At 38.9% G+C, this 24032-nt stretch overlaps 1 protein-coding gene across 10 annotated transcripts in view; it reads left to right on the top strand.

Annotated features, from left to right (window-relative positions):
• The window catches only part of ptprt (protein tyrosine phosphatase receptor type T), a 348208-nt gene that overhangs the window by 202500 nt on the left and 121676 nt on the right, over positions 1 to 24032 (top strand). For all 10 annotated transcript variants that reach the window (XM_088337483.1, XM_088337481.1, XM_088337480.1 and 7 more), the window contains one exon: positions 13850 to 13985. In XM_088337483.1, coding sequence (XP_088193609.1) covers positions 13850 to 13985 — 136 coding nt within the window. The remainder of the gene's footprint in view (positions 1 to 13849; positions 13986 to 24032) is intronic.

The raw sequence follows: 24032 nt of genomic DNA, 5'->3' as shown, positions 1-24032 counted from the left end.
GTGCTGTGGTTGTTTCCTCCTCACTCTGAAAGTGTATTTTTTTCTGCGTCTTGTTTTAGTCCAAATTGTTTGCCACAAGTATAGACTTACACTATGTATAGACGGATACAAGTGTGGCATTTTCGCCACGGACAAAATCAAATGAAAATGTCCTAGAGAAATCAACACATTCAGATGGGGCCTGTTTACCGACTATAATTAGAAGCATATGTATTTTTTTTTCTAGAATACAAGTCCAAGGTTAGTTGCTGGTACCAACACAGAAAAATATATATCCTAAAACAAATTGAGCATGCACAAAAGGCCTTGAATAATTCCAACAACACAAAAGAATATTCTGCTTGCGAAAGGAGTAATTTAACCAACTTAATTGGACTAGAGGTGACCCTTGATTATCACTGGGTTTAAGTTTAAAAAAGAACCCTGGATAGGAAACAGTAGAAACCTCTATTTTCTTTTACAATTACTGTACAATTAAATACTATGTTTTACAATAAAACCAGATAACAACCCTTTTTTACAGGCTCAAGCATTAACAAATAAAAGTGCTGTATGAACTTTTTTTTTATTATTTACTAGTGTATCATCAATTAATAATTTAAGTCATCTGGTAGAAAAGAAGAGACTGTTTAGCCAATCAAAATGTAGAACACAATGTATGAAATAAGGAATCGAGACTATACCTTATACTAAAATATGCATTCTTTACATGTGCCATTGCTATTGTTAACCCTCTAGTGACGTCATACATTGGGTTTACCTGACAATAGAAGTTTTGTTTTCTTTATGATCAAGTAAAACCAGCAACACTGAAACTCGGAATGATTGCAAACAGAAATTGTATTGATTAGATAAAAGGAGGGTTGGCAACAAACACTATGCTACAAAGCTACCACGGAAAAACATGCTAGGCTTAAGAGTCAAGTCAAGTCATGTTACTTGTATAGCCTTTAATCGCAAGAAGTCTTAAAGTTCTACACATACTACAAACCTCAGTATGAGATCATGAAGAAACCCTGAGAAGGGGCCATACATGAAGTGTGTTTCTTTCGGTTTTCAATGTGAAATTTTACGATCATTTCTTTATTAGATTGAACTCACCCCAACTGGGAGGAATTGATTTACTGTAACGCCTTCCAATCGGATTTACTTGGATTACTATTAACAACATTTTCAATATGACAAACACGATACCAAGGATACAAAAATGAATGAAGTTATTTGGTGATATCGCCTTTTTTCTGTTTTTAGTCAAGAATTCAATATGATTTTCACTGTAGTTACTGATCCTAGTGTGCATCACTTGTAAATGGTAATGACAACTTTCCTCATGAAAGGAAAGTGTGCTGCTTTAGGGCCCGGTCACACAGCCGTTTGCGTCTGTATCGCAAGTAAAATTTTGCGTTTTTTTTTTTGCCCGTGGTTGCCCGCGGTAGAAAATGCGCAAAATTGGCTAACCCATTGTTTATCCGTGGTATGCCCGCAAAACAGACGTCGGCGACTGTTCCGCTTCCTCATCGCGTCGGTTCCACGTCCTTTCCGCGTGTGGACCACGGGTATAAAAGCTGCCGAGCCGGGCTGTAGAAATCATAACCGCTCAAGACACAGTCCCGTGAAGATCAAGATTTCAAGCCATGGCACCGAAGAAGAAGCCAATATGTTATTATTGTAATAGTTTTTCATTTTTATTTCATTATCTTGTTATGAAATGAAAAGAAATGTCAAGAAATAAAAATGGATTAAGACGAGGTCACTACGGTGACGGGGATCCATGTTCACCCCTTGACGTCTCGAGCAGAACTGACGTGTGCTCGGCAAATTGTGCTGTATATACGCGGAGAAAGGCGTTTGACCGCCACATGCATTACACACGCTAATTCAAGTGATAACACCGCGATACAGGCGCAGAACAAACGTGCTATGACCGTGCTCCACCCGCTATTACCCGCTAAAATTTCGCGTCCTACCTGGCCGCGGCCGTAGCACGTCGTTCCGCATCTGTACCGCGTCATTACCTCGTGTGTACCACGTGTGCCGCCCGCAGTTACCCGTGGTTTAAAGTTTTGAGCAGCGCAAAACTTTTTCGCGCGGCCAACCGCGTGTGAATTTCTTGCCGCGTGTAAAGCACGGCTGTATCTCGTCTGTATCGCAATCTCAAAGCGTCCAACAGCGTCTGCTTCACGAGCAGAAATTTCTGGCCGTGATTCAGCCTCGATACGCCCGTGATAGGCTGTGTGACCGGGCCCTTATGTGAGGGATGTCACTCTCAATGCACTTTTCCATTAGAGCCGAGTATGCTGGTAATTGTTGCAGTCGGAGGCACTGATGCAATAAGGTGCAGCCGGTTAGGTGAGAAGGCGTGATGGAAATACAAGATGAGAAAAAACCCTAAAACTTCACCAACACGAAATCAACTTGGGCATGAGAGCAAAATGAGCGTGTACACCAGGGTTCTCAAACTTGAATTTCTTGGGGGCCGCAGAAGGTTGGGCCTGGGTGAGGTCGGGCCGCATGAGGTTTTCACCAAGGAAACTCTTTTAAGGAAAAAAGAGTCTATACACATGAGTTCTAAAAATAAAAAAGAATCATGAGAATTTGTATGACTATCAATCAATCAGAAATAATGCAATCACTATTTATGGATCCCTTAACTAATTCAGTGCCAGATGTTTCTCTCAAATGGGAAGTGCCGGCCAATTTTGGCCATTTTGACTCATTTTTAAAGTCATACAGAAAATTAAGCTTTGATATATTCACTTTTTTCAAAACGCTGACGAGTCTCTGCATATGGGCCGCCCCAGCACTGCCATACAGTGTCCTTCAGAAAGCAAAACTCTGCACAAAAGTGTGTTGACAAATATCCGATCAAAGCCACTACTGCCAACTAGTGGTGATTTAACATACTCAAAACAGTCCCAGAGGGTTGATACTCACCAGAGAGCTCAGCCATAGAAACCACAAAAAGAAAACACATACTTTTACGTTTTAGCACTTTCTGAAAACGTATGTATACGTTATGACACTGAATGATAAGTGCCTGGGTCGTGGGTCACCAATGAGGACATACCTGGACAGCTATTTGTCCACTGTTGATGGTCTATCATGTGGTGTGTCTTGGGCAATTACAGCCTGATGGTGCCCATCTGAAACAGAAATAACTGGTTTCCATGGTTACCGGCATCAGAAGAAGCCCCTTTATCTGACTTTGCGTACATCAGATATACAAAAATAACAAAAACAACACTTCACAAACATTATTTATACCTACAAAACCTTTGAGCAAATGAAACATATAAAACTAACATGAACTCAAGATTGTTTCAAGTCAAGTCAAGTCACATTTATTTGTATAGGCCCTCACAAGATTTCTCAAACGACAGCACAGGATTATAATCACACCTTTGCCTGATCTTACACAGACATGCGGGCAAGGGAAAACTCAAAACCTCAGCTCGAGAAAAAACGAAACCTTGAGAAGGGGCCTTTATACTTACCAGAACAACTGTCTTTAAAGAAAACCTCAGCACTATTACAGATTAGCTTAGTGCTAGCATTGAGTCATCTTTGACTTAAAATTAGCTTAGCCTTAGCCACGCACCTTTAAGAAGAAAAAAACACGACACATACAAAAACTAACACAAACTAAGTCCGCCCAAAATATTCTCCAACTTTACAAAGACGATAGTCTACACAGAAAATCTCAATGTTAGAGTAATGTTAGCTTATTGCGTGGCTCAGCAACCTGCGTGTGGCTCTTTAGAGCAAGTGAGTGGCTCCCTGGCGATTTTCCAAAAAACGTTTACACATTGAAAAAGATGGGAGGGAGAAAACTATTTTTGGTTTTATATGTTCTCTGTAGAAGGACAAACATGACACAAAAACGTATAATGTCTTCCAATGCTGTAAAAATGTGTAGAATAAATATTGAATTTCAACAAGGGTGGCAACTATGAGCTGGTATGAGCGCAGTTCTCTTTTGCTTGTTGTGTTAAAGCTGACTGCAGCCCAAGCTCCGCCCCTTTATATTCAGGCAGTGGACAGGGGACACCCTGAAATGGTTGCCAGTCGCAGTGCAGACAGACAGAGATAACACACTTGCTCACTCACACCCTTGGACGATTACGGCCGTCCAAATAACCTGACGTGCATGTTTTTGGGATGTGGGAGGAAACCGTGGATAACACGGGGAGAACATGCAAACTCCGCTCAGGAAGGCTGGTAGCTGGATTTAAACCCATGAGCTCAGAACTGTGCCACAGACGCGGTAACTTCTCAGCTGCCGTGCGTCCAACTTTCATATGGATATTAGGCTAATATTGATACATACAAGCATGTATTGTGTTTATTATAAAGTTTATATAAGGCTTTTAATCTTTAGCAGCTCCTGACAAATTTGCTTTTTATTTACTTTGTCCAATATGGCTCTTTCAACATTTTGGTTGTCTGACCCCTGGGCTAACGTTAGCATCACAATCACGTAGTGTTAGCTTAATGGTTAAAATGTCAGCCGATAATTTAAATCATTGTAATTCAGATTTTAACGTTTTCTGAAAAAAAACTTTTCTGAACATAGCAGCTGTTTTTAAAACCATTTATTGTAACATTTAACTTCCGTGACTTATAACAAAGCAAATACAGCCAAGTTGTGTTTTATGACCATGGTCAAGCAGAAAACAAACATTAATATAGGGCAGATAGTACAATAGTGGTAATGATTTACTCTCTGAAGAGAACACCCATATCAAACTCTTATATTGAATTTACATCTTAAGATGGGGGCCCCACAATATCACCCAATGAGCTGGAACTGGCACTTGGGCCACATGTTTAGGAATGCAAACTAATCCAGCTATATAAAATTGTTGTTGACTCTTTTGATTGTGAATTGATGGATAAACATACTCCGAAAAGGATATTGAAGCATACGGTACATTTTTTTTAAAGCTGCGTTATTTTTACAAACTGCACACAAGTGGCAATATTCCCCTAATTCCCAGCAAACCACTATTGGTAATTTATTCAACTCTTACCCATTTACAATGATAATTTTTTGTTGATATAAACATTTATTTAACTGAAAATGCCGGCAATTCCCTCCCTGGAGTGGAAATTGTAGTAAATTAGCAGTTTATTTGTGTGCTATACTCGCCACTGTTTACTACTGTAATGTGGGCTAGCCTCTAAGGCAGGGGTCGGGAACCTATGGCTCGCGAGCCATATATGGCTCTTTCTACGAGTATCTGTGGCTCAGAGACAGATTTGATTGCATGCAAAATTTCTCCATCTTGTCCAAAAGTTGTTTCGTCTATCCTATTAAGTTACACGTAAAGCTAAACCGAAACCTACTGACAAATGATTACTTCGCAGTATATATATGGCACGTTTTTCAATACAATTTACAGTCAAGGTGTCACACAAAAAAATGGGGAAAAAAAACTCGTTTTAGTTGTACAACGCTAAAGAATCCTTTATATAAAAGTTCACTATGTAATCTGTGTTCAGTGTTCAGATACCTTATGATGAATCCACAGAACTGTAAATACGCCAAAACACCGGAAGAGAACTTAGTCATTTGATTGGGTGAGTGGGAGGGATGGGTGGAGCTATGCAAAAAGTACAAGCACTCCTTCCAATCTCTCGCCAAAAGTAAGCACATAAGGCTCCCTATTCTCAGAATGTTGTGACGTTTTTACAAAATAAATGCTTGCATCTAGTTTTGAAACCAATATGTATGATAAAAAAGGGTCAAAAGGAGTTTAACCGATCTTGAGTCATTGCAAGAGACAAGTTTAAAGTGGTATGTTTGTTGATTTTGGGACAGGGGCTCTGGCATTATTCTCTTTTCATAATTTTTATCAAATCATCAAAAATAAATGTGCTGAAGACTAAGCTTTTGTCTGGGGCGCGGGTTTAGCAATTTAGTAAATTTTTCTTATAATATATGGTGTGGCTCTTTCCCAAAATAAAATTAATATTTTTTGCTTTTATGGCTCTTTGAGTCAAAAAGGTTCCCGACCCCTGCTCTAAGGCTTAGTGGGGATTCATTACATCCTTAATTGACAATTGAAAATAATACAATATTATTTGAATGGTGAAAAGTTTGGTAACTTGTGTTTTAACTTGCCTCTGTTTTAAAGTGTGCTGTTTTCCTCCATGCATATGTGTTTAAGTTAAAACTGATTGGCTCTGGCTCTTGCTCTCTCTACCAATCAAATACTTGTATGCGGGGACATGGAAAACAGATAAGAATAAAATTAATAAATTCATTCCCCCTTCATCAATGGGTTGAAGACCACTCTATATGTTTCTCAAAGGCAGAACAAAAAAATCTTCTCCTTACCCCTGGTGGGGTGGCATCCGTGTCATTCTCAGACTCTGGTCCTTTACCAGAGGCCTGAGAGTTTCAGTGTTCTGTGCAGTATCTTAGCTGTTCGTATGACAGCACTCTTCTAGACCGATGCTTTAGATGTTGTTCCTGGGATCTGTTGGAGCCACTCTTCCAGTTCGGGGGTGCTGCCCCGCGTGCCCCCACTACCATGCGGACTACACTGGCCTTGACCTTCCGCATCAGTTCCAGCCACTCATTTAACCCTTGGTGCTTCTCCAGTTTCTCGTGTTCTTTCGTCCTGATTTTGGCGTCAGCTAGGGTTTCCACATCTATTATCCACACCCTCTTCTGCTCTTTGTCCACAAGAAGTTGGAGGAACTTGTCTGTCTGAAAGCTGAAGTACTACAAGGTTGTTCTCAGCAACCTCCTATAGTACGGCCCTTTGGGATTTGAGTACTTCTATGCCATACTGATTGCAGGTAGTCCTGTATATTATCCCAGATACCAGGTCGTGCCTATCCATGTACGTTGATCCAACAAGCGCTGTTTGTCAGTCCATATTTATAAGACAACCGTAGGATTTCTTGTCAGCCCCTTCCTGTGTCAAACAGTGGTACATTCCATGCAGAGGCTTGTCCTTTCAGGACGTCTGCTCCTCCTGCTCCACACTTTCATCAGGGTTCTGCTGCCTGAGATATTCACTCAGCAGATCATTTTTTTGGGGCAATGCGTTTGATAGACTCTTGGATTTTCAATGTTTCATTGATGTTCACCAGCCCTCGACCCCCTTCTTTCACTTAGCGTATAGCTTTAGGGTGCTGAACTTCGGGTGGAACACCTGTGCATGGTGATGAGCTTTCTAGTCTTTCTAGGGTAACTAATGACTGGCATTGCATACATGTTGATGGCTTGGACCTTGTTTCTACCATTCAGATGACTATTCAGGACCTGTTTTACTCTATGGAGATATTTGGCTATAGTAGGCTTCCTGTATATAAATATATACAGTAAGATCCAAGTATATATCTAACTATGTATGTTTGTTCAATGTAGTCACATTTCACCGAAACAGAAACCTTTATTTCCTTTTGTGTTCGTCCATTGAGATCTTACAAACATATCATCATAGTCAACACACATACTCACACACTGGCGTGAAATAAAAATGCATCTAATATCTAATTCCGGGCCAGCACAAGAATAATCAATCTTGCGCGTTTGGACAAGATTAACTTTTTAATATCTGCGTCTCAGGCAACGTTTCCCCCTCGGATCACTTCATCATGTGGAATAAACAAACAGGGCAAAATAAAAATCATGTATTTTGCCCTGTTTGTAAGCAATGTAAACAAATAAATATACACAGAAACAACACTTACGTCTAGGATATGGTTGATGATGATAATGAATATAATACTTGGGCTTGTTATCTCCATTTTTTTGTCATAATTTATTATTAAGATGGAAGGTTTAGAAAAAGGTGGAAAAGCGAGTAACGTCATTTTGAAATACAGTGGTGTACCACTTCTTACAAGCTTCATTTGTTCAAAGATCGTTCTTGTTCCTCGAATTGCTCGAGTAATGATGGAACTTTTTCAAAAGCATACAAGTGAACCCTAAAGAGCTATAAAAAAACATCTTCCTGATCACCAAAACACATTCAAATAATCATCGGTAATCATGACAGAAAATGTCAAACAAGTCAGTGCATGGATAAAACTCAGCAGCAGCCTCTTCTCTTTCTCTTTTGATACCAAAATCAGCCATCATCAGTCCTAGGCAACAAAACATAAATAATATCCCCTAGTGTCATTCAAAATATATATATTACTGACCAAAATCAGAAATCAATAAATACATATAGCTAATTTGTTACTAAAAAAGTGCTTATGACAGCATTGTGCTCTTACCTGTTTAATGAGACTGTGTGTAAAAATTAGGAGTGCAATTTCAAATTGTGATGCTGACGCTTTTTAAAGAAGCGGAGCTTTGCGCTTCCCTCTGCTCTAAAGGGAACGAATGGGAGAAAGAAAAAAACTATTTCCCCTCTCGCCTCATAGATATCTAGTAACACCCGGAGTTGAAATGTTTGTTTATTCCACACATTTTTTGCAGCATTGGAAAACGTGAGATGGGGCATGTTGGTCCTCTTAAAGCAACCATATTAAAAGAAAAATATATTTCCCTCCTCCATTTCTTTCAATTTGTAAAACCTTTCAGAAAAGTGCCAGGGAGCCACCCTGAGGCGCTAAAGAGTCGCATGCAGCTCCCGGGCCACTGGTTTATGACCCTCTGGTTGGACCTAATGTATTATTGGAAAGGTTGTATGGCCCATTAATGTTGTTGGTTTTGCAACAACTTTTACATAAGATTTTCATTTTTAAAAAGTATCTTTTGTTACATAAAACTAACATTTTGGGGGATTTATTTAATAGGTTGCAAGTTACAGAATTGAATTTAATCACACTTTTTAGTGGAAGTACAATGTTGGCAAGTTTGACTTGATACATTTGGAAATTATTTGAATGCAACACAAGATTGATTAAAGAAACTGTCTCCTTTTCTTTCTGTTTTTACTGGACTTTCTCCTCTGTTTTTTCTACTTTTTAAAAATAATTGATTTTTCTTTCATTTTTTCTCTCCGTTTGTTTATTTTTTTCTAGGTTTTTGCTTCTTTTTCATTTTGGTAATTTTGTCAGGACCAGGACGGAAACAGGACCCAATTGCGTAACGTTTAGCAAAAGTTATATTGAAGGAAAGAGGAAGGGCTGCGCCCATGATCCGGTATTCGCTGGACGCGGGAAGAAAGTAGCTCTCGTACTCGGATTGTGATCCGAACACGGAAGTGGATCTTCCGTAGCGAGATATGGCGGTGTCAGGGATGGAAAAACTGGTCGGTAGCCGGGACTGGGAGAGCAAGCCGGGGTCCGGAAACGAGTCATAAGCCAGAACGGAAGAGCAGACGTGGTCAGGATTAAAACAGGTCGCCGGAGACAAACGGGAGCAAAAACGGGACAGGCGGGAGTCAGGGTCGAAAAATGCTTTCCTTGTATATGCAGATGGACTGACAACAGGAGACTGACAGGACTGGGTTTAACTAGGGACAGGGAGCCAATCAAAGCCCGCAGCGGCTAGCGCCAAATGAAAGGGCACAGGTGATTCACATCAGTAATTATGACAAATTTGTTGATTTTTGCTTTTAAGTTATTTTGTGCGTAGTATTACGTAATTATTGCTAAACTATGGATTAAATGAACAAAAACAATCTGGAGAGCCAAAAGATCCGAGCTGAGAAAGCCGGTTCTCATAAAATAGACTGAATCAGTCGCGGCAACATTGACGTAGTCACGCATGTAAATAAGGTCACGTGGCGTCTTAGTCTAACTACACTTGTCGCTTTATATTTCAGTGTCTTAGTGATAAAGAATAATGGCTCTCGCCGCCTCTCTAGTCCCCCCTCCCCTCCTTCCTGGAGCAAGAAGTCAAGCTCACACGCACGCTTACTTTACTCAATTTCGTAATGACATTGACTTCAAAATATTACGTTTATAACACAGCACCAAGGGAATCCATGTTGTTTTCACCCCATGCACTATAAATTCATCCAAATTTGCTACTGAATTAGAAATATCGTGCGTTGATTTTTATGTGTCACATAGATTTTCTTGTGCGCAGAGAAGGTCTGGCGAGTGTGCAGCTCAAAGGGAATATACAGTAATCCCTTGGTTATCGCAGTTAATGGGGACCGAGACCACCCGCAAAAACTGAAAATCCGCGAAGTAGCGGCGCCCCTTCAAAAATGCTTAAAAAAACGTATACAGGTATACAGTATACCCCCCAGCCATTAAACTGAAGTGATCGCTGGCATGATGGCAAGGAGTTATTGGGTGACTCATCCAGAACTCTTCACACTGGAACTGAATGTACCAAAACATGACCCACAAGTGTAGCCATGTCTTACATAATCAATTTACACGGAATAGGACTGCGGAGAAACCACTACGAAACATTCAATATGATTGTATTAACCGCTCTCAACCACATGCAGCCATCGCAGTTTTTTTCCCTTGTTAACACTACTGGTTACATATTGAAAATAAAAACAGTGAAAATGTGATTGAGCGAAGCGGTAACTCACCATGACTAAGCATTGTGTCAGGGCCTTCCCCTCCCCTTCACAATAAGAGTGTCCACACCGTGTCCTCAGTTGACATAATCGCGCTTGCTCAAGTCAATAAATGCTTTTATTGAGAAGGTAAGGTATATTGTTCGGACCCGCGAAGCTCTGAACCCGCAAAAGTGGAACGGAGAACTAGCAAAGTTCCACTGTATGTCTCTTCCAAGGCTAACAGACCTAAACACAACAGTCTTTTAAATATTTTTGAGGCAGCATCAGGACTCATCACTCATTCACTATTCCGAATAAGATCTGATCGAGCTCTAACCTGCTAAAATGTAATCCGACAGTGGCGGGAGTAGTAAAGTGGCTCACAGATGTTTTCCATCTGCCGCCTGACACCTTAAACTGCCAAAGACGGTCGAGTGCGGACAAATGGGGGTCGCTAATGTGTCAGCCAGCAATGTGATGGCGGACACCCGCGGGGATCGCGATGAAACTACTCGACATGATGAAACTGCAGGGGTGTGATGGGTCACCATGATGGCGTTTAAATGAAGCCCTCACGATGATTAGGAGGGCATGGACCACACGGAATCGAGGGAACTTGCAGATGCGCAACTCAATGGGCGGCCCCTTGTCGCATGATGTTGGTATCACCAAAATAATAAATCACTTTGGAAAACTGCGCGACAAGATATGTGCCCATAATGGCAAATAGGACACATATATTGAAATGGTCTTTAGCAGTGAAAAGAACTATGAATACATTTTAGCCTCTTAACAACCATTTAAAATTCAACTAATATCTCAATCCAAGACTCATCTCATTAGCTCATTAGCTGCACCGCTTATCCTCAGTAGGGTTGCGGAGGTGCTGGAGCCCATCCCAGCAATCGTCGGGCAGTGGGCAGGGGACACCCTGAACTGGTTGCGAGCCAATTGCAGGGCACACAGGGACATACAACTCACTCGCTCATTCACACCTAGGGACTATTTGGACCGGCCAATCCACCTGAAATGCATGTCTTTGGAATGTGGGAGGAAACTCGAGTATCGGGAGGAAACCCACGCAAGCACGAGGAGAACATACAAACTCCGCACAGTAATTCCGGTAGCTGGATTTGAACCCACACAGGAGGTTCCCAAGACCTTAGAACTGTGCCGCACACGCGCTAACCACTGCGCCGCCGTGCTGCCCCAATCCAAGACTCGACCAAAGTAAATTGAATGCTGTTTTTAAAGCATTAGGAGAATCTGAACCATTTTGGTCTCTTTTGAAAGGTAACACTCTGAAGTTAGGCCCCAACTGAAATAATCTCAACCAACAATGAGTAATCTTAGTTGGTACGGATAGAAATAGAGGTTTTTATTCTCACCTGAGTTTTGTTTTGCAATCACTTCGGACATTAACCTGAAGTGTTTCCTGGTTTCAGGTCAAAGTTGATTACAATCTGAAAAACTAAAGAGTAGTATTTTACACATTTTTCTAAGGGTGCTTCTAGTTGTTTCTCAAGGTGGCTTTTTGGAGACTCCAAAAGGACCAGTGACTGCTGACATCATACAGACACGTCTTCTCAACAGCCTAAATATTGAAAGAAAGAGTACTCTCAAACTCGTTTTGCTCCTGTTGCTTATTGTATGACAATTGTTTGCAAAAGAATGGATTAATTTCTCTTCAAAGAGCGTCATACATGCTTCCAAACGTCACTGGGTAATGTGCGATTAGAGCACATGCATTTTCCTGTCATGAAAAAACAAGCTGCACTACAGTGTTTGAAATGTAGCAAAGGAGTAGAGGCTTATAGTCCGCATTTTACATTACTTAATCGCAAAAATTCTAAAAATGTCAGCATTATGCATGCTTCAAGAATAAAAAATTACACCCTTTACATGGCTGTACCACTTTAGAGCATCACCCGCGTTGAGACGCAAAAACATTTTGGGTGGCATTTCTATTTTTGGCAGGGTCATTGGCACATGAAATTGGAAAAACCAAAGAGAAATATTGAGTCCAGATGGAGCGAGTACAATGTCTTGTTAAGTCAGCAAAAACAAATAGTTTGTATTTTCTGGTGTTTTTCACATCTAGGGTAACCTATCTGACTGCCTGTAAAAGATTCTACATTTCTTGAAATAAATGTTGAGACACCATCACCAAAAGTACTGGATCAACTTTTTTTCCTGCATTTTTTACGTACAGGTCAACCCTCCTTTCTGTCTGCAAAACATTGTATACCCGATTGTTTGGGAAAAAATTGGATCCTGGCCAAGTGTGTTTTGATATATGAGAGTAGAATGTCTTTGTGGAGAAGCTGCAGAGTCAGCAGAAACAAAAATGTCAAGTCAGGATTTGGGGTAAATTTTCACATGTAGGGTAACCTACCTGACCATATCTAAGCTCTGTTTTTAGAACCCAAACAAAATCATGATCATCACCCTCGCTTTGCTCACTGGTGATAATATTATTGCATGACCAAATTCATTAAAACGCTTGAGGGATTCGATTGATTTAGCCAGCAGTTAACAGGCTAAAAGGTTTTCCACTCATTCCATTTATGCTGACATCAATTTTCCGACTGGTCTCTGAAAAATCGCCCGTCAATCACAGAGAGATGAATACCTGACATTGAGTAGCTAAAACTACATTTGAAAACAAAATAAAAACTATAGCTTTTAAAAGCTATATGGTCTTTTGTTTAGTCCAGTGGTACTCAAATAGTGGGGTGGGCTCCCCTGGAAAGGGGGGGCGCATGTTTTTTTTTTTTAATCTTTCAAGAATAGACCACAATTGCAACTCTACTACACTAGGGCACAGTGGTGTTCTAATTGGTGAGTGTCTTGTTTACCTTCAGCCTTCACGCAGTGCATTCAACTCAAAATATGAGCTTTGAGTATGAATTGTAGACACAAAAAGAAGCAGATTCGGCCCCATGAAAAACAGATGCGGGGACAGGTGAACAGAGATGAGGTAAAGAGACAAAAAAAATCCTCCAGAAAGGTAAAACAAGGAAGTTTGACGAAGGGTAGCACTTAAATGTAACCACAGAGGGGGCAAGCAAACACTGATGTTCTTTCTATGTTAAGATATATGGATACGTTTCTCTCTCTCTCTCTCGCAAAAACAAAAAAAAACTAAATAGTTTTCTATTATGGCTCTTTGGGTCAAAAAAGTTCCCATCTCCTCGCATGTTTTTTAGCTTCCTGGATGACTTCATACCATTGTGATGGACACCATCTTAATCTTGAATCCCTTGCCTGTGTGCATGTGTTTTTTGTGTGTGTTTACATGTGGAATATTTTATGACATTTTGGTGACTTTGTGTGTGTGTGTGTGTGTGTGTGTGTGTGTGTGTGTTGTGTGTGTGCGTGTGGTTGTGAATATATGTATGTGTCCGACACAGGAGCCTCGACGCAGGATTCTGATGCCATTGAGCCCGAAAAACCTGTGGACGGGACGGTGAAGTTGGCGGGTGTCATTACCGGCATCCTCATGTTCATCATCATTCTTCTTGGCCTTGTTCTCACATTCAAGCGCAGGTTGGTTGCCGTCCATGCACTTTATGAAGTTTTGTGGGACAATCAAAGCCTTTTTAAAAATATTTTATACAAATAATAAAACAAAAAAACAAATCTACATTACCTTCCAAGAGTTTGGGGTCGTTTTATTTTCAAAGGAAAAGCACTGGTGGTTTCCGTGGGACTGGACCAAATTGCATTCTTGTTACTGTTCCTCGAGGATTAAAGGAAACATTAATCACCTGACATTAATGCCAATGATACAGAAAGAAAGGCATAGCATTATTAATAGATAACTTAGGACCTAAAATAGTGCCAGATTGCAACAAAGACGTAAAATTTGTCGGTAATGGACTAAATTGAATTGTTTGTTATCGTTTCTTTATCCAAGAGGGGATGTGACAGAAAATAAATAAGAAGCTTTGCCTAAAACAGTGCTTCCGTGAATTTAATTTCAAGTAAAACAACACAGGGATGGGTTTTCCTTAATATTCTCTGGTTGACTAATGGCAGTCAGCAAATACAGCTACAGTGGGTACTTTGCCAGTGCCGCCTGCCTTTAGTGACATCCAGTGGACATATTTAAAACTGCAAGTCAGTGTTTGATGCATTTTTCTCTTGTGCTCCTCTTAGCATTGTCTCATGGGCCACATCAACTATGTGACATGAATTTGAGACGTGTGGTTTGCAGGCAGCATTGGCATAAAGGTTCCACTAGTGCTGTCGACTAAAAATCACATCATATTTGTGGAGGGCTCAGTTTCTGGTAATTTCAGCTAGATGACTAAATGACCGTCTGAACTCCCAAATGGCTAAACGTGGCTTCATTTTTTTGCTTCATTCATAATTTTCAAAGTGACCATTTTAGTAAGAGCATTTAACGTTAAGCTTGTTTTATGCATTTTCAAAATTTTTAGAAAGATTTATTTGTAATTCACCAACAAAAAGTAACTAAAACCAACAAAAATAGTTTGTGAATTCTGGCTATCATTGCAGGCAAATAAAGTACCCTAAATTTAGGAATACAGGCCGCTACTTTTTTGCTACATTTCAAACACTGCAGCTCGGAATACGGTGTGGCTTCTTTTTTTATGGCAGCACCCAGGACCACAGCAAGCCACTCTTTTCCACAACACATGCGCTCTAAATACATAACACCCAGGCGATGTCTGGAAATATTTATGATGCCCTTACAAGGAATAAATTAGTAGATTTTTTTTGGCAACAATTTTCATATAAAACATAAAAGGAGCATAATGGGAGGGTTCACGGTCCTTCATTAAATATTTACAGATTACTCACAACATTTCAACCTTTCCTCTTAAAAATCGAATCCTCAATTCATATATTTGAATCGAACAGCAGTGGAGGTTATCTCACATAAGTGCTACACTTCTCTTTCCGTATCATCGGTGTCAATGCTAGGTCACTGAAGTTTCCTTTAATCTTAGAGGAACAATAACAACTGAATGTAATTTGTTCTGGTACTGAGGCAACCACCAACAACAACACAAAGACAACTTCAATGTCTGTGTTACAATCTGGCAAGGTTCTCCTCAGTATGGTTGCCCTGGCGCTGTTGTCTAGACATAGAGGGCTAACTTTACGCAACGCCTCATTCACGTTGTCTTTGTAGTAAATATGTGTTTGTCTTTGTAATCGCCAAATTCATTAATTGTGAGGGGGACAGAGGAAAAAAAGCAAATTGCTATTTTCCACATACAGGTCCTCTAAATACAAAACACCGCATTGACGTCTGAAAACATTTATGACACCCTCCCAGATGATAAATTATTGCCAACCCCTATTCAGATGATACATAACAGGGGTAAAACAAAATGTCTATTAGCTTCAAAATCTATTCAATATTTACTACGTACTCACAATATTTTAACTTTTTCACCCAAAAAGCGTCAACACACTATTAACCACACGGTTTGCGCTATTTTTATGGTTGTTTGAGCCGGCTGCTTAAAACCCATTGAGGTTTGTACAAAGACAAAATTGAGTTTTGAGCATGCGGCTTTTAACCCTCCTGTTGTTTTTGGGGTCAAAATGTTTGCCACAGTTAAAGGACTAATAATTAAAACACTTTTCCTAGATTGGCCACAACATTCTACAAAATTATTATCCTCGAGTCAAAAAAACCCATGAGGCAAATAAAGATCAAACCAAGGTCAGAGTTTTTTACACAGCATAGAATGTTGAACTTGTTTAGTTGTATTCTACATCAATCAGTAGCAGAAGTGTTCCTTTTCATATTCTTGTATTGCATTGCACTTGTTTTTTTTTCTTAAATTCTTCACTTGAGAAAAAAAAGACAGACAGAAAGAATAGTCAGTGGAATTAATAAATACGCATTCCAAACTCCTTCTCACACATTTTTTCACATGTTTTGTCATTTGGATGACATAACTACTTTTTTTCAACTTTAATTTCCCAATTTTTAACTTTATTGTCAAATACGCGATTTGCACAAAGTACAGCAGAGATGCAATTACTTCCTCTTCCATGTGTGCAAACATGCAATAAGTAAGAGACTAACAAATTACAAAAGCAGCAAGTTGAAAAAGAAAAAGAAAAAGCATACATCTAATAATATAAGAGAGTTCGGAGTCCTGATCACGTGCCTGATGGAAGAAGCTGTCCTTGAGCCTGCTTGTTCTGGCTCTGAGTCTCTGCAGTCCCTTCTGTTATGACAGTAGGTTGAAGAGGCTGTGAGATGGTTGGTGGGGTCACCTTCAATCCTGCTGGCTTTGCGGGTGAGGCAGAAGCTGTATATTTCATGTAAAAACTGCGAAGGTGCACCACAAACTTGTTCTGAAAATAGGTCACCAGTGCTGGGTCATTGTGATTTTAGCATAAGGATATATCTAGTTGTTTACTGAGTCAATATAACCCTACTTACAAGAAGTAACCTGGTAATAACATAGTAACGACATGGTAACATATTGAATTGCTATTCTAGAAATGCATATCAATCTGGGTGCCCATTGCACTAATTAGTGTCAAAAAGTCGCTCTCAGCTGGTAAAAGGTTAAAGAACACTGCTTTAGATGTACCAGTGGTCTTTCTCTTCTTAGCTGCTGTTTCTGTCGACATCCAAATTCATTTGGTGATTTGTTTGGTGCCTTATATTTTTCTGCCTCCTGAGCTCCTTTTACACCTCGTCACCGCACTTCTCCGAGCCTCCCACGTTATACTTCCACGTGGCAACTTTTGTCGGTGTGGAAGAGTGGCCTCTCAGTGCGAAATGTTTCCGTTTTGTGATTGTTGAGCATCCGACAAAAATGCTAATGCAATCAGCAGCAGTATCAAAGCACTTGTTTGTTGTGATTGCGCGAGGCCAAGACGTTTAAATTTGGTCGCAAAACGACAAACAAACCCACGTTTGTACATTCAGCCAATTCTGAACAAATGCAAACTTTTTGCGAGTCAATTTGAACGCGATGATTGGTTGGCTTTTTATCGTGATTCTGTTTTTGTGAAGTCATTTTATTTTGCTGCCAATCTCTAATCAAATGGACATAGGTCCAAATCAAAAATTTGACTTCAAGCCAAGGGCCGGTGGTCTGAAATTCCTTCCTACCCATTGAGACATCCTACCATCGCCTTGTGCGCATGCGCACATGGCAGATAGCCATTTTCTGGAAAATGTGCAAGTTTTTGTCCGACATTGCGATGTGACGTAGTGCGATTGTGTAATCGCAAGACCACGCGGTTTGAGCCTTGTGTGACCTGACATAAAACATAACAAAGCTCCCCAGATGCGGCAACTGTTTTCTTAAGGTAAAAGCATGTCAATATGATTAATTAACCCTCATGTTGCCTTCATTTTAAGGACCGTTTTTGTACTTTATATACAGCTTACATGGTAATGTGAATAAAAGCATCATTTCATTTTTTCAACTGTTGGGACCAATCTAGAAAAAGTAATAACTTTTACAGTTAAATAAAATCTAATTCAAGGGGACTTTTCTGTGTTTTTAACAACACAGTGGCTGGTTATTTTGACCCAAAGACAGAAAGAGGGTTAAGTACAAAAAATAAAAGCTAGCACAGAAAACTTGCAAGACTGAGAAATTGCAATTCTTATTTTTTTTCCAAAATCGTGCAGCCCTACTACCTATCATGTACCTTTGAAAGTGGTGATACATTCAGTTAAAATAGGTGAATATTTACAATTGTAGTTTTTATTTAGTCTTATTTGACAATTTCACATCTTCAAAATATGTTTCAACAGATACCGCTGTTAGATCAGCCTATTGTAGGACAACTCTAGAGGGTAGGACATTTTGGAAGTACACTGGACTGATCGAATGTTGAAAATGACATAAACTGCTAATGCTAGTAGTAAATGCGCTAATTGCAGATAACAACCCCCAAAGCAATGCTAGACACAGGGTTGGGTAGGGTTACTTTAACTTTGCTTACTTTCAATTACTTTTGGATTACTCCAATACCAAATATGCTAATAAAAGACAAAATAAACGAAATATGAATACAATTATGACTCACAACACGTGGTAAGCTTTCTCTCCTGGCTTTGATCTCCGGCAAAACTAACATAAAATGTGACAGACACAAAATGAAAATAAATCCTAACAGCCTGCCAACATCATTTTTGCTGTTCCATGTATTCCGTTACTCCCCAAGCCTGCACAAAATTTAGTAATTTTATTCATATTTAGTTTATTTTTTCTTTTATTGGCATATTTGGTATTGGAGTAATCCAAAAGTAATTGAAAGTAATCAAGTTAAAGTAACCCTACCCAACCCTGGCTAGACAATACCAAAGCTAACAGCTAACTGCTAAAGCAAATATTTGCTCAGTTCAAGCTGACGATAGTCAACGATAAAAAAAATAGTTTTTTTTTTGCATTTTAAATTTTCCATAGTTTTAATCTAGAAATGCTAGATGTCAATGCTAGTTATCATTGTTATTTGACAATGCTAATACAGCTACTGACAGGATCACTGCTTAAGTAAAGTTAGTAGCTAATGTTGTGCTAGTCGCAGGTAGCAACCCCTAAGGCAATGTCAATATACGTACTGAAGCTAAATATGTTTTCACTACTTAAAATAGTTAATTTTATGGTGTATTTTTGCATTGGTTTTTAATTTTCCAATAATTAGTTTTGGGCGAAAAATTTAATCCCAGCAGCTGCCTCAGCAAAGTTAGCCTCTGCCTTTTGCCAAGTTAAGAATGCTATTCTAAAATCCTTCTTGTCAACAGATGTCCTGCCTATCCTTGAGCCTATTTTACTTTGTACCATTCAAGATTTTGTCAAACAAGCCAAGCTGTTGTCTCAATAAATAGTTTCAGCCCAACTCAAGCCTCACAACCTTTTCAGAACCCATTAATTATTTGGGGTCAACAAAAACTTTGGATACGCGCTACGACAACTGTCCGATTAATCTTGCAAACAGGCGTTTTTATTCATCCAGACAAACGTGGCTAATAAAGACAGCGATGAAGTCTTAATGGGAATGTGATGTTCCCGCAACCAGGTGGACCCTCAGGGGGTCTTGGAAGCAGTGCCTGAGGCCCAAAGACTACTGTCTATAAATAATGAAGGCAAGCCTAAAAAACATGATGGATATGACGTGCTCTTTGATGGAAAACACTTGTTATTTAAACCATTTTATTCCCAAGCATCTTTTTTTCAGTGAATAGCACTTAAAAAGGCTTGAAAACAAGTTTGTAGCCAATATGGTACACTCAAAACTTGCACTTCGGTAAACTCTTTCCGTAAAAAGCAAAACTAAATTAATCCTACACTTCAACACTAGTGGTTCTAAACTGGTCTGACCTGCGGACCCACCATTCCACCCTATTGAACAAGCTGTGACTCTCATCAAAATTCCATTTCTTAACGCCCTAACTCCTTTAACACTGGTGAACTGTCAGGCAGTTGATAAACAAATATGTGACTGTACGATGTCACAGTTACTGAAATACGTCAATTGGAAAGCTTAAACTTTTGGAATTCAAGATGTACTTATCACAGAAACATCTCGATCAGTTTAAAATAAGATATTGTAAAATTATATAGCTGTGGTAGCTCACCAAAAAGTGCCCTGGGTAGTCAGTTCATCAGTTGATATTATGCAAAAATGGAGTCCTTACAACCTTGTGAAATATTCTCTGTATTCAAATTAGACAACCAAAACAAACGTGCATACCTTGACTCGTGATACATTTTTACACAATATTATTACACGCACGTGTGCACAATCATTGACTGACTTTTGAGAAGAGTAGTCAAACATTTACAACTCTTTCAAAATGTCTAAAATCATGGCCAAAATAAAATACACACTTGCTTAGGTTTTATAGCTGTAAACAGATTGTCTGTAAATACCCACTTCTGGAAACGACTAGACCTACCCTTACAGTGTTCATTTTACCTCTGAAAAGTGATGGGTCCCAAGGACGCGCATGCTCAAAAATCTATGGGTCCCAACAGAGATCTATGGGTCCCCCAAATTTAGTGTTATCGAGGTTGAAATTGAAAATCGGCGACAAACATATAATATAAATCTATATATGCATTCAGTTTTAATCATCACAGTTAATTGGTAATACAAAGCAGTTATCACTTCAGATTTTTCAGTTCATATATTCTTCGTGGTTTGCTGTCCCGCCACAGTTGCAATGCCTTCTCAAGGTCCAATCCATTATCATCCTCATAGCGTCACCAGGAATATAATATAGTCCATTTTGGCAGAAAAGTCCTTTTCTTGCTAGGATTATCCTTTTGTCTATTTTCTTTCGTCGAATAGTTCGCTTCAACACACGTGTTTTTCTTGCCTCCGCGATCTTCCGAAGAATTTCTCCGCTGTTTTTTGGTGCCGGAACTATTGTCATTGTTATAACTTTCTGCATTATGTTTCGACTTATTACTGACACTGAAGAAATTACAAATTTTGGGTTGATTTTCCCCTAACACTAACTGTTTTTTTGAAGGCATACTCATACCAGCAAAAATGATGCGTCTAGGCCGCAGAGAAACGAGAACACTGCCCTTAGGAAAAAAGTGAACAATACAATGTTTAATTTTTCGGAATGTAATTCAATTTGAGGAGGTACAAGGCTTCAGGCTATTGTCTTACCTGTTTTACATCTAAGATGCCCATGCCACACTCATCTTTAGGTATTTGATTCCAAAAACATGCAGGCAAATTACCACTTTCTATTTCTGTGCGTTCCAACTCATATTACTCAATGTTAGGAGGCACTTGCAGTGTTTATTTCAGTTTGTGACAAAACTTCAGTGTGTTATCTTTCAAAAGAACCAAAACCATCCATATTCTCTAAACTGTTTAAGAACAGCAGTGAATTTACTTTGGGTAGGTCTTGGATTAGGATTTTTGACAAATTTTGCAAGAATGTTAAGGAGTTAAATTCATCGAACAAAACACTTGTGCAGTTTAAAGCAGATATATAAGAATCTAGTTAGTAGTTTTAAAAAAATGACAAGCAAAACCAAATTAACTTTAAGTAACATATATTCTCGCATATGAGCCTACATCGCATATAAGCAACGCCCTAAAACTGCTTGAAAATATTCACAAACTAAAAGAAGTTTGTACCCAAAATGATAAAACATACCTAAAAATCGTTAATTACTGAATTTTGTAGAGAATAAAGATCATAATACTGGTAAAAAAAGAAGCTAAAAATATAATATTTTAATCCATCTACTATATCTTCACTTACACTATTTTTATATTTAGCAGATCTTTCTTTCTTTGACTTGATCGTTGTTTATACACTTTTCCTTCCCCTACTACTAACTTTCTTGGGACTTATATTTATCATGAGGCAAAAAAAACAAAACAAACAACATTATAAAAGAGAAGTAGTTCCTCTCAAACACAATTGGGACGGATTGATCTACTGTTTAATTGACCTTCCATTTTTTTCTTCTTCTTATCATTATTTTGCCAGGGTAAATGCCGGCGACCCACTAAAAACAGGTCTGCGTTCCGCTTTTGGTTCCTGACCAATGATCCCTCTAATTTTCCACGGGTCTGAGCGTTCACACAAAGTCGGTGAGCAACGCTTGAAACAATAGTGAGCAACAGCAATCCTAAGCGATTATCAAACATTTGCAAAACTTGACATCACTTTACATTTTGCTGAGTTTCCGGCAATGCAAAAAATATTTTTACTTTTGAATGAATTGACTACTGTATTATTGCAAAGGTTGTACGGCCTACAAACGTCATTTGTTTTTACAACAATTCTTTCACAAGATTTCCATTTCTTTTTTTTCCTGGTATATTTTGTCACGTAATACTAACATTTTTGGGGGCTTATTCAGTTGGTTGCATGATACACAACTGTATTTAATCACATTTTTTAGTGGAAGTACAATGTTGGCAACAAGATTGACTTGGTATAATTGGAAATTATTTGAATGCAACACAAACTTTTTCTTCTTTTTCCCTGTTGTTTTCTATTTTTTTTTAATTCCTTTAAAAAAAATCTCATTGTGTTTATTTTCTCCTAGCTGTTACTTTTTTCTTTTTGTTCCCTAATTACTTTTTTTTGTCTGTTTCTTTCTTTTCTTTTTTTCTGGCTTTTTTCAGAAATTTTCCTTCTTTTTTCTCTTCCTTTTGTTTTTTTTTTCTCGGCTTTCCACTACTTTTTCATTTTGGTATTTCTTTCTTTTTTGATCTATTCCCCCTTTCTTTGAGTCATTTTGTGCATAATTTTACACAATATTTGGTCATATAGGGATGAAAGAAGCAAAAACAACCTGAAGAGCCGTTTAGGACCCGAGAGAGCCAGTTCCCTTTAGTGAGCCGAGCCGAAGAAGCCGGTTCTTGAAAAACTCAACACTGACTTTACTCAACTTCGTTCTCCTTCGACCTTGACTTCAAAATACCGCATTTAAAAGACAACGTCAGGGGAACCCTTGTATTTTTACCTTCATGCACTGTAACTTTGACTTAATTTGCTTCTTAATTGGCAATTTTGAGCCTTGATTTTTGTGAGCTGGCTAGATTTTATTGTGCGCGGAAGAGCTCTGGGTAGTGCGCAATTGCGCACACATGCAGCTTAGAGGGAACATTGGTTCTGACCCGCTAGTTGAGAAGCACTGATTTAAACTAAAATAGTGTGATACAAGTGCCATAACAGAGAGTCAAAGATAATTCACTTAGGGATCTTTCTACTTAGGTAAGTGCTGTTTAGTGGGTGGGTGAGAAAACACAGACGAGCCTTTGTTCATAATACATTCCTATTGTTAAAATGTGTACGTCACAATTTTTGCAGTCCTTATTTTGGCATTTGTGCGGTAGATACTGGGGATGAGCAATACTGGGGATTTTTGTATCGATCCAACCCAAGTAAATACATGGTAGTATCAATAATTTTTGCTTAGAAATGTCATGATCATCGAATGATTAACCCCTCACACCCCTTTGACTTAGTTTATATTTATTATAAATGCAGCACACATATTTTAAACACTATAATTGTCTCATCTCATCTCATTAGCTACACCGCTTATCCTCAGTAGGGTCGCGGGGGTGCTGGAGCCCATCCCAGCAATCATCGGGCAGTGGGCAGGGGACACCCTGAACTGGTTGCCGGCCAGGGCAACACTATAATTGTTTCATTTGGTATTAGAAATCTACAAAGGAAACAAAAAAGTATAACAACTCTATTATAACTGTTTCAGAACTGCTTCAGAGTTGGCACATAGGGTCAAACCCCAACAAAAAGCAACAATGTAACAAAAATACAAATCTAACTGTGTCAGCATGACAATTATACCTTACACTGCGCGATTTTTAAAAGATAAAATCAGAAATTGCATATAGTGTAAACAATACAACGTAAAAACCTTTAACATTATACAAAATAAAACACTAAAATACTACTACAACTGCTTCAGAAGCAAAGTCAAGGGAGTCACCAAAAAAATCTGCAATTTAACAAAGAAGCCCTGGATTTACAGGTTTGTGTTCAGAAACCGTTTTTTTCATATGTTTCTATACATTTGCAATAGCTGCAGACCACTTTACCACTAATTACACTTTGTTTGGTCTCCT

The sequence above is a fragment of the Urocampus carinirostris genome, chromosome 6 (assembly GCF_059441175.1).
Source record: "Urocampus carinirostris isolate Australia breed hairy pipefish chromosome 6, RoL_Ucar_1.0, whole genome shotgun sequence".
In the NCBI taxonomy this organism is placed as follows: Eukaryota; Metazoa; Chordata; class Actinopteri; order Syngnathiformes; family Syngnathidae; genus Urocampus; species Urocampus carinirostris.
This window is presented reverse-complemented; position numbering and strand designations above follow the sequence as displayed.